Genomic DNA, 11,302 nt, shown 5'->3' on the forward strand with positions numbered 1-11,302 from the left:
ACTGTTTAATATTTATAAATAGAGTACGATCTATTTTTATAGAATAATTCACAAAAATATTAACTGAGCTTACTTTTTTTACTAGAGGTTTAATTAGTTTCGAAATTAGATGAACTGTTAAGTCACATTTTCAGTGTATTTCCTTTGGCACAGTTGTACTTATAATTCCATGAAATTATCGCATAGGGAAAATATAAAATATTATACTGTAAATATTTTTTTTTAAAGTATTTTTTTGCACTGTACAGTTTCTTTTTCAATTATTGTAGATCAAACTAAAAAGTAAATACTATTTTTTAACAAATGAATTGAAAATTAACAGAAGAATCTCCACTGACTTGGGGATCTGTATCAGTACACGATAATGAAAATTATCTATATCGCTACAGATTAGTCTATATTTACAACAGAAATTTACGCTTTATTTTGCTGAATAAATTTTATACGCAAAAAACACGAAAATTATAGTTTTTACAGGAAACACCCGGTTTTTACTAAAGTGGATAGAAATTGGTCAATCATAGGTGAAAATATAAAAATTGTTTTTCACTGTGTGAAACTCTTTAGAAAATTACACTTACGAAAAAAAAATAAGTCAAAACATTTCAGTCGCTACAACTCAATGTTACGATGAACTTCGAAGTTACACTAAACACCAGAATAAATTCCGTTATTTCACAGTTCCTTGTCATATCGCATTCCCTATATAATACTTTTAGAAAAGGAGTAACAATACTACCATTTAATACTCTAAAACAATATAATTCAGTACAAAATACTACTGTCAACATCTAAGTTACATCCACCGGAAGTTTCTTTAATTCAAAATCATTTCACTCTGTACCACTCAATAGGGGTGTCAATATTTCGAAACCGATTCACAGTAATCTCTATTTTACGACAGGACATTAAAGGGACACGTACCAGAAGACTTATTTCAGAGTCCCCCACGATATCACGATCACTATTCCAATCCTTCACGATAAGTACATGTATTCTAAAATTTCCGTGGTACTCAACATTTTCGAGTCGACCGAAATATAACGCGTGACTTTTAACAGTTACACCAGGTGCCAACCAGTCAGCACAGAGTATCACCAGCAATCTTAGCGCGTCCGTATACCACGCAGTACTGACGATCTCTTTGTTCGGTTGCACGGGGATCGCGAACCGATCACACTCTTTGTCTGAACGTTACACGTGGGGCACGCCGATTAACCGTCCTTTATTACAGGGAGCACGCGAAAATGTCACACAAGTCCTTCCGTGCATACCCGCCGGCGGCGGCGAGGTGGCACCGCTCGTCGTTGATCAATAATACTGTAAGCTTTGCACCCGCCTCTCTCAAGCCACTCGTCTTTTATTCGTTACTGGAATTCGACTGGCTGCTCCGTTGATCAAAGCTCGTCCTCCCGGTTTCATGAATTAACACGTGCTTAGAGAATCTATACCTGGGCTATTCAGGGACAAACGAAGCCGGGATCGATCCTTTTGTGTGTCTCTTGAAGTACCGCACGAGGCCCCGCTACCGCAATCAATAATCTCGCGTTTTCAGTGCGTAGTACTACGCCCGGCGACGATACCGACAACACTAAAACAGCCGGCGAAGGTTACTAACTGAACGTGGGGCAAGCAAACGGCAGTGTACCTCTCCGACTTGGTTGATGCGGGGTATTGCGCCCACCACCAAGAATTATTCCTGTGCGGTGGTGGTGTTCATGGCTGCAGAAAATCGAAGTTTTATTTTAACGGGGGACCCCTACCCAATGGCTTTCCTCCCGGTTCCGCACGTTTCCCAGCTGCTGCTCACTAAGCATGCCCGGACACTGCGGGGCCGAGCGAATAATGGCGTTTTGCTTCGACGCAGTTAATTTAAAAATTTTGTTGTTCTTTTAATTCGATAAACTTCACTAATCACTGATATATACTAAATATTCTTTTGAAAACTTGCGTATAAGATGATTCTGCAGTAGTGTCTGTATTGGTGGTCGGAGAAAATCAGCTCGTTAATCTTCTTTCCTTTCAGTTTAGGAATTTCCGTGGCTGTTTGCAAGATTTTGGGGTTGTAAATGGTTTCGGGCATATCGAGGGAAATGAGAACGGGACGGAATTGAAATTGTAATGTGTTTTTTAACTTTGGAACGTTCACATTAGTGGAATTTTCGAAGTATCGCGGAAGAAAAGATTGGAATAAAATATAAATTTCTTTCGGAACTTGGTTTCCTGTTTGAAGGCTATCGTTAAATTGTTCATGGAAACACACATGAGGAAGGAAAACAAAATACTTTCGCTTCATAGACGTTGTCCTTTGTGAATGTTTTGATTTTAGGAATCCGGGGCTTATATAGTTTCTTGTTTTTCCATTAAAAAAGCTTTTCAACCCTCGGTTATCCCACTGGGTCGAAATGACCAAAATTTAATTAAGATGTATATCTTCGAGCTATCATCGAAAATGGTAGTACTGGCGCCATGTAGTAATAATGTCAAGTATCGTAGAAAAACATTTTTGGAGTTTTTTTTCATGAATTTTTTAAACATGATACTTTAAATGTTCATTTTTTATAATGAAAATATATTCTACAATGTTCATCTTGATAATTTCCTTATATTTTAAACGACATTCTCCTACAACAATCTAAAATTAATTAATGTAGATTTTATTCCAACATTAAATATAATTCATGAATGTTTCAATATTTCAACATTTTCTACTAATTAAATGACTATAAATATTATGTACCAATATTAATTGCCTTTACTTAGTTAGATACCTAAAAGCACCAAAATAAGTATCAAATGAATGTTTTTTGAAAGTAAATTAGTAATGAAATAAAAAACTCATTAGTATCATAGATGTCTCCTATGTGGGGTCTCTTTTGTATCATTTATGGTGTTGTATTTAAAAGAAAAGTATAACAATAATAGATTCTAATATTACAATGATAATAAAATTACCAGTATTAAATACTCTATTATACATACTTATGATGAATATAAAATCGAGAATGAGAAACTAGTTTTTATAATTCTTTTATTTACTATTAAATCCTTAACATAAGTAAATATTTATTTCAGAGCCTCATTGCTCCCTACAGAATTATAAATTTAGTAAATACAAAATTTTCATGACACAATAAACATAACTAATACTAAAAGAGTCCTGATTGGTATCACAAATTTTTATATTTCGAAAGTTTATACTAACATTTTGAAATGTATGAAATAAGGTATTTAAATACGTCTATACGCATAAACATGGTGTAGTACTAGAATAGTCTTTTTTAATCAAGGAAACAGTTATAATATTTCATATTTAAAAAGTCAAGTGTGCACACTTCGATACTCAGTTGCGCAACTCAGTCATGCACGTACGTTATTCGAAACCTTAAATAATCAAGCCTGAGAAAATAACGTTCCACTCACTTCCTTTTATAACTTGTAACATTTTCGAATAAGGCATTGTGCAAAATACAATTTATAGCACGAATGCTATAAAACAGAAGGTAAGTTCGATACTGAGCTACTCAATCGCATGGCTGAATTTACAGTCTGTACACTGTTGATCTGGTCACAGCAACTTTATTATCCACATTTTATCGTCTTCGGTACATATTTTAATGTTAAGTTTCTTTCAACAAATTATATGTAGTGTTATACAACATTCATTATTATCTAACGAAAAAGAATCTTTCATTGTATTTATTATTGATCAATACAGCTACGTTATAAACATACTTCAATGAGTCCTTATATAATCATAATTTTCATACGTACTGACAAAAAAGGTCTTTTAGTAAAAATGTTGCGGCGCGGTTTCCATTGAGGCAGCACAAGGTAACATGTAACACGCGAACGAGTAGGATTCCAACACGAATGTTGGAATGAGACTTTGATGTAGCATTCTACACTAGAATTTCAAAATTTGATATTCTTCTATAAAATACATACATTTTTCTTGAGATCACTCCATTGTTTTGTTTTCACCGCAGAATCTTTCCTGAATCTGATGGTGAGGAATTCAACACTCGACAGCAAATAAAATTTTGTCATGTACAATTGCTTCACAGGTAACATGTCGCTAATTGTCGCATACGACGATGTTATCTGTTGCATGTTGCCTCGTATAGAACTTGATTTGAACATCACCACCAAATGCGACTGCGACGCATGCATCATATTTACAAGATGTTGCCTCGGTGGAATCTGGCTTTTACAATTTATGATATTTGTAGAATTAGTGTACAATTGGCGAAAGAAAATAAATGCAAGTTTGTACAATTATTAATACTTCAATCGTGCGATTATGTCTTGAGTGTACAACGATTTCAACACGTATTTCTATACACTCAGCGACAAAAAGATCGCACACCTCGAAAATTTAACGCTCTCATCACTTGGTCATAATAAATGTACTCATTCTTGATACTTATGCATTTATATTGCGAAATGAGCTACAATGCAAAAAGAAAGTAAAGAAAAAGTTCTTTTGTTTAAATTTTGCTGTTCATATTTCTTTTTATAAATTTTACCCAAAGTGTAATTTCAATAGAAGATAAGAATTTTAAGACTGTGCCATCATTTTGTCGCGTCGGTGACCCCGATTGTTTACATTTAGACTAGAATCTGTAACCTCCGCTTAACTCCACCGGTGGAAGTAACCTTGAAGCTCCACCGAAGTTCATACACGGAGAGAAACATATAGAATTTCATCACAGTTTTAAGAAATAGCAATATTTACGGGTGTGCCATCTTTTTCTCGCTGAGTGTATGTTACTAGAATTGCGTATTAAAGAACTTAAGCGTAAGAAGTGAACAAACAAGAGAAGAATATGCTGTTCTACCTTATTAACAAGCACCATCAACGTTTCATGGGACTTAAGTAACCTCTATGCTAAAACGCAATAGCTCTTTAATTATATCAGCCGTGTATAGTTAGTTTGCTATTGAATTAAACTCTCATGAGACGTTAAACAGATACACATTAGCTAATGTACTTTAGATTTATTGCAGCTTTATTGATTCAGAACTAAGGTAGGCAATGGTGGGAAGACTTAAGACTGGCCTGAAAATGAATGTACATTTAAGAGGATCTTACTCTAGTGTAAAGGCCCGAAATAATAATTTTTTTACATTATCTCGTGGTTTTTGACGTAAAAAATATTTCTGTAGACCGATTCTTTAAAATTCGAATTATTAGCAGAGGTGTAGAGGTTTAAAGGTAGTTCCTCCCATACTACGTGGCGGTAAGTAAAAACGTTAAACGCGTTTTTCTCGACACAAGACTTTGCAACCAAGGACGAGTTTCGATCTTGCAAAAGATTAAGTTTACTGTTATTATACTAATTTGTATTTTTAAGGGGCTTCCGTGGTTCGAACCATAGGGATGACCATAATAAAGAAAATAAATCTTCGTTTTCCCATTTTAAGTGACTACAGTTCTCACACCGTGTACCGACGGAAAATTCTTTTTTTAGAAACTTGCATCACCGATTATATCTATGATATGTATATGTGCAATTAAGAAACTCGAAAAATTACAAGCAAGATGCTACACAGTATAAACTTATAGTTGTTGTTAAATAAATTCTCAAAGATAGCGTTGAATAGCAGGCAGTTACACTAGAGTATCCCCTTAAGAATGAGTAGCTATTAATCAAAAAACTTTTAAAGAAAGAGCAATTGACGGGGATATAAATTATTTTCCGGATATTTACGAACTATGTACCTAAGTTTGGTGGACTGGATAATAGTTTTATACATTGATCTACTGGTAGTAAATATTCTATTACGAATAATTATAAATTCCTTTTCTTCGATTTTCTAAACTTTGTTTTTATCCATCAATATCTTCTGCATTCACAATATTCACTTCTACAATATTCTTTCCTGCAAATTGTCCGAACACACTATTTGATATGCTACGTTTGACAACTGTAACACAGCAATAAATTAATTAATATACTAGTCAGTACTATTTAGTGTTCATACTATATTAAATATATAAGCTACTAACCATTTGAATTTACTTTTGTTAACATATATATTGGTAAATCTTGACACTCGCGAGCTATATGTGTTCCAACAAGAGATAAATCAGTGATTGGCGGTAGTACTACTTTCATTGTTTCTTTGACAATTTCCGTATCTACTTCATAGTAACCTGTAAAGAGAATCGCATAACCAATTTTTCATATGCACGGTATCTATTTTATAAGGTTTTTTAGGAAACGCATCTATCGTATTAAAACAGAATTACGTGTAATTATGTAATAACCATGTATACAATTTCAACTTTGTCATTTGATACACTAACACAAGTGTCAGCATATAATAGCAAATCGATACAAATGTGAACTTTATCAAAAATTTATAGATAATATACAAAAATTTACGATGTAAATTTATCAGTTGTTTTAGGTAATTTGATGGCAAAGGTATAGAATAATACCATATGTTAAAACCTAGCTAATCCATAAAATATCAAAAACTTACCGTTATACATTTTCCTAAGGAGATCATACATATTGCGTGGCGGTAACACTCGCTGACGATTTAACGGCATTACGAAGCAGCACTGCCTATCAATATCAATGATCCCAGTTTTGTTCTACAATAATACATGTAAGGTATGCATTACAATTGAAGGAAAATTTTATACAATCACTTGTATTAATTGATTTTGGAAACAGTATAATTCTTTCTACGTACAATATTAAAATCATGAATGAACCGGCCTTGACGTCCACCACGGAAATCTGGCACATCAATTTTTTCATAATTCTCATTTACCAAATCAATTTCGAATCGCTCCTTGAAGGTGGTTTTCCTATTATCAGAATCCACATTTTTCTCATTATCAATCACCTCCTGTGCTTCTGAGGCTCTTTTCAGGCTTTTAAACAAGTCTGAATCTGCTAACAACCCTTGATGAATGCCATTATTGTTACTCGGTGCTTTGTTCGAACTATCATACGGAATACTATACCATCCTGTTCTAAATCTGTGCATTTGTGTGCGAGCATATTGCCTGTATATATACAGACCACCGATAACACCAATTATGAGAATCATTAATGCAACAAGAAATAGCATAAATATTGCAGTGACATGCATACGATGTATGATCCTTCTGGAGACAAAATAATGTCCCCCCACATTAGTTTTCTGACGTTGTGCTTCTGGATCTCTCTTTGTGTCTTCCTGTTGGAGAATATACATTTGTTTATTGGAGCATGAGCTCTTTATGTCCATCCTAATTTAGATATGTTGAGTATGCCAGATATACATTGAAATATTTTAAGTGTCGGTAAAGGAGCTGAAATGCAGCAAACCATGTTCTGTGACATCATATTCAGTCTACTTCCCCTTTGCATTAATAAAGCCTTAAAGTTAACTGTATGATTTTGGTACAAAACATTATAAAATAGATCATAGGCTTACATAAATTTGAAGTTTGAGGAAATATGTTCTATTTCAGACATTGTAACAAGCATTATACAGGCAAGTGTAATGAATGCATAATGTTAACATTGAGTCAGCATTTCCATTGAGCAATAGTAGGAAACCTTCTAATGTCCAGTAGCTTGTCTTGCAATGCAAAACATGTTTCAATAAACATAGACACACGCAGATGAAATCTTATTATAAAGGGTTTATAACTCAATAAACACTTAATAGATCTTGTGAACAATATGTTCTTCTATGTAAAAATCAGTTATTGAACCATTAAGAACAACTGATTACAATACAAGCCTTTAGGTAATGATATATCTTAGTTTATAAGCAATTCTTTCTTACAAATGCCCAAAATTGTCATGTTTCACAACAGATAAATGACAGAATATGCGACATAATGTTTTAAGGTATTTTTACCTTATTGTTGCTCTCCAATAAACCTATGAAACAGAACCTTATACATGCAAAATTACTACCAAAAGAAAACAAGTTAGATTTGATGTTATAGGACACATTTTGTTCCATTACAACTTCTTTAAATATTCCTTAAAATATTTCAGTGTATATCTGGAATACAGATATAATTTAAATAAAATCTTTAGATACAAGTTGAATAATCTTTAATTATTTTATATCATAATGAATGCCATTTAAGCCATTTAAGAATATTCACTTTTCAATATTATTATGTATATGTAACACTGATTATTTAATTACAATTTTTATTCAGTATATCAAACTCTACACTACTATATATAAGCAATACTCGCAAATGTGATGTATACATTCCAAATATAATAATAACATTTAGTGACTACAAGTACAAATACATTTTGATTGCTATTATCAAATGATATGCTATGTATACAGTTTTCACGAACTAAAGATACTACTGCGTGTATAATGAATTTATTTAGGATACACAGAATCTGGTAAAATTGACAACTTAAATAGTTTAAATGGTCGAAAATGAAATGTTTATTTACGAAAAACATTGATCGTCGATCTGCGAAATGTGAAAGTGCATCGTGAATTCTTGTTTTTAAAAATGTACTAGTATATATAAAAAAAAAGTTTTAGAAATGAAGGGATAATATTGACCGTTCCGTTCTCTTCGACAAACAACGGTTGATCCATTTTGTCCGTCTTTTTCTCGGTAATGGCCTTTGTGATGACTGTCATCCTGGTGGATGTTTTGAACTCCTCTCCCAATTTAAATATCAATACACCTTCTCTACGATATTCAGCTACGCGTATTTGATCGTTTAATTATAATTAACGATCGCTACGCTTCAACGAACGTTAATGCAAAATAACAGTACGCACGTAGCTTAAGTATACCACAGAACTCACAGAACTTCAGGATAAACTGCATACATACAAATGCAACAGAGATTGATCGGTGACAACCGCGCCCTCAATGCACTAATAAATACTGTTTGCGCGTGCGTCGACATTGATGGAAAAGATGGTCGAATATTTCTCAGTCGATTAGATGCATGTATGTAAGTGTGTATATTCATTTTGTTATCGTACACACATATAAACGCATCGTGTTACAGGAAGCACGATACCCTGATGTTATTATTGTTGCTTAAAATTTTCCTCTTATCTTTACATCCTACATGATAGAACAAAATGCAGAATACTGTTAAGGGTACTGATTCAAAAAATCTAAGGGAACATGAAAAATCATTTCGAAAGGAAGAAATGGCAAGTAAGAGCCTAGAACTTGGCCATGAAGAATTAGTGAAATTAACGGAAGAAGCAATTGACAATATAATCGACAGCGATCCGCTCCTTCATGGCTTGCCAGCGAACGTTACAATTGAAGAACTTAAGGCCCAAATGGCGGTTGCGCAAGGGCAAGCAATAACTGTATATTTAAATCGCGGAGAATTACCGAAACTTGGAATTGTGGTAATGCATTTAATACGATTTTGTCAGTTTCAAGTAAAAAGTTGTGATAATATTTCACTTGTTTTCTTTAAATTCAGGTACCACCTCACAACACTACAGTATTGGATCTTAAAAAAGCTATAAAACGACATACAACTTTGTCGTTGAATAGAGAGAATATAAAAAAAAAAATAAGTTGGAAACATGTTTGGAAAAAGTACCACTTGTGTTTTGAAAGTGTAAAATTAGTGGACGACAAAGAAAACATTAAAACTTATGGAATTACAAATAAAGCAGAGCTGCATTATGTAAAGAGACGCAGGGAAAAAAATAAATTGATTAGGAATACCTAGTTTTTAAAAAAGTAATATATAAATGTTCATAATATAAAGGACTTATATTTCATAGAATATGCTACAATACTTTCTGAAATTATTTTTAGCTCCTATTGTTCATTTTATTCGTCTGGTAGAAGTTTCTTCTCTGGTTCTCGTATTTCACATTTTAAATATGAGTTTATATCTTCTAGCATAACACAAGTCAATTCAAATGCTGCAGTGTGATAAAAATTTGTTATTATTAATTTCTTCAAATTTGGTAGTTTATATAATGCTTCTAATCCCCTTTCTGTCACATTTATGCATTCTGATACATCCAGATATTCTAAAGCTGGGAACTCTGCAACTATTTTGTCCATTGCCCAATCATTAATGGTTTTACACCCTCTGAGACTCATCCACCGCAGTTGGAAAAGATTGCATATGGTATCAATGGTTTCAAATTGTATAGGAAATCCTTTTAAGTCTATTGCTTCTACAACAAACTGAGGATCATAAATAGTTGGTAATTGAGGAGGTTTTCCTTTTTCTATTTCTATCCAATCCTGATTGTAGAACTTTACTCTTCCACCACGTTTTAGGACGCACTTGGCACTTGCCAAATCAGAACCCAACTTCAAGTTTTCCTTATACATCCTGTTTTGAGCATATGTTATATATTTTTTTTTCAAGTATTCCAACCAATGCTTTGTATGGAATGTAAAAAAATTATGCATTTGAGGTACTTCTGTGGAAAAGAATACAAGACTAGTGTCCGTGTAGGTTGTATCATCCATTTTTTTCTTTTCCTTATATACTATATTAGCAGGATTGGTACGTTTTGTGCGTAAATTTTGTAACAGAAAACTGATAGCTCCTCTGTCATTATAAAACCCTCGTACGATATTGATATATAATTTTTGATGAAAGGTTGTGTAGTCTAAGATCTTAGTAACACTAAGAGTAGAACGCAAAACTAACATTTCTGCTGTAGAAGTTTTTTGTGCCACTTTTCACAAAAATTCTCTTTTACTTAGATATGTGAATTAATTTAATTAAAAATGAAACATTCTGCAATCAACTTAAAACGGAACATGTGTAAAGTTGATTCCAACTATGTCAGAAACAATGCTTTCAATAATGTTTCAAGTTGTTAGGCAATTTTTTCAGAAGTGTGACATGCACATGGTAACTTTATACTGTTTTATACACAAACTGGAGTTTGTCCGGTTCACCTGGTTCACCCCGTTCACCCCAGTTCACCCATTCGCCATAGTCAAACCACAGATCAGATATAAGAATAGACTGGAATAGACTGATCTCAGGTCTATGTTACCGTTGAACTGAATAGGTTCTTGTATATGCTAGCGTGGAACCACCGACTAGGTATAGAATAGACCTATCATCCAATGCTTTTTTCTGTCCCATGTTCATAGGGCTACGTAGCCCTGTTACCATTTTAGTGTCAATATCCGACGTTACCGATAAAGCATGAATTCTGAGTATTGTTAGCACAAATGAAGTGTTATATATTCCATTCATATTACGTGTATCTATATGAATTCACGAGAATAAAAATATCCGATGCTTCAGTTTAAGGTTAAGGGATAAATATGACAGTCATGAAACAT

General features: G+C 33.4%; 3 protein-coding genes across 3 annotated transcripts; 1 reads left to right on the forward strand and 2 right to left on the reverse strand.

Moving 5' to 3' along the window:
* Positions 1 to 4,505: 4,505 nt before the first annotated feature.
* LOC107190340 (integral membrane protein 2C) lies at positions 4,506 to 8,854 on the reverse strand. Its single transcript, XM_015579133.1, has 5 exons — positions 8,557 to 8,854; positions 6,709 to 7,200; positions 6,493 to 6,607; positions 6,014 to 6,160; positions 4,506 to 5,931 (listed from the first exon to the last, which is right to left on the reverse strand). The coding sequence occupies exons 1-5, from the start codon at positions 8,635 to 8,637 to the stop codon at positions 5,834 to 5,836; spliced, it is 933 nt and encodes a 310-aa protein (XP_015434619.1). The 5' UTR covers positions 8,638 to 8,854; the 3' UTR covers positions 4,506 to 5,833.
* A 30-nt stretch (positions 8,855 to 8,884) lies between these two features.
* Positions 8,885 to 9,707, forward strand: LOC107190380 (U11/U12 small nuclear ribonucleoprotein 25 kDa protein-like). The gene is made up of 3 exons (XM_015579178.1): positions 8,885 to 8,960; positions 9,088 to 9,375; positions 9,453 to 9,707. Exons 1-3 carry the CDS (start codon positions 8,955 to 8,957, stop codon positions 9,705 to 9,707), a joined length of 549 nt encoding a protein of 182 aa, XP_015434664.1. The 5' UTR covers positions 8,885 to 8,954.
* A 95-nt stretch (positions 9,708 to 9,802) lies between these two features.
* LOC107190316 (ATP synthase subunit s-like protein) lies at positions 9,803 to 10,745 on the reverse strand. The gene has a single exon (XM_015579107.1). The coding sequence runs from the start codon at positions 10,652 to 10,654 to the stop codon at positions 9,812 to 9,814; it is 843 nt and encodes a 280-aa protein (XP_015434593.1). The 5' UTR covers positions 10,655 to 10,745; the 3' UTR covers positions 9,803 to 9,811.
* Positions 10,746 to 11,302: the final 557 nt, after the last annotated feature.

Source organism: Dufourea novaeangliae, unplaced genomic scaffold, assembly GCF_001272555.1.
Source record: "Dufourea novaeangliae isolate 0120121106 unplaced genomic scaffold, ASM127255v1 scaffold177, whole genome shotgun sequence".
In the NCBI taxonomy this organism is placed as follows: domain Eukaryota; kingdom Metazoa; phylum Arthropoda; class Insecta; order Hymenoptera; family Halictidae; genus Dufourea; species Dufourea novaeangliae.

Excerpts from the sequence above, each read along its gene's own strand:
- LOC107190380 (XM_015579178.1), top strand. Across the intron at positions 9,376-9,452 it reads TACCGAAACTTGGAATTGTG|GTACCACCTCACAACACTAC; the intron begins GTAATGCATTTA and ends CTTTAAATTCAG.
- LOC107190316 (XM_015579107.1), bottom strand. The coding sequence starts at position 10,654 with ATGTTAGTTTTGCGTTCTACTCTTAGTGTTACTAAGATCTTAGACTAC.
- LOC107190340 (XM_015579133.1), bottom strand. The coding sequence starts at position 8,637 with ATGACAGTCATCACAAAGGCCATTACCGAGAAAAAGACGGACAAAATG. Across the intron at positions 6,161-6,492 it reads CCTTAGGAAAATGTATAACG|GTTACTATGAAGTAGATACG; the intron begins GTAAGTTTTTGA and ends TTCTCTTTACAG. Across the intron at positions 5,932-6,013 it reads AACAAAAGTAAATTCAAATG|TTGTCAAACGTAGCATATCA; the intron begins GTTAGTAGCTTA and ends GCTGTGTTACAG.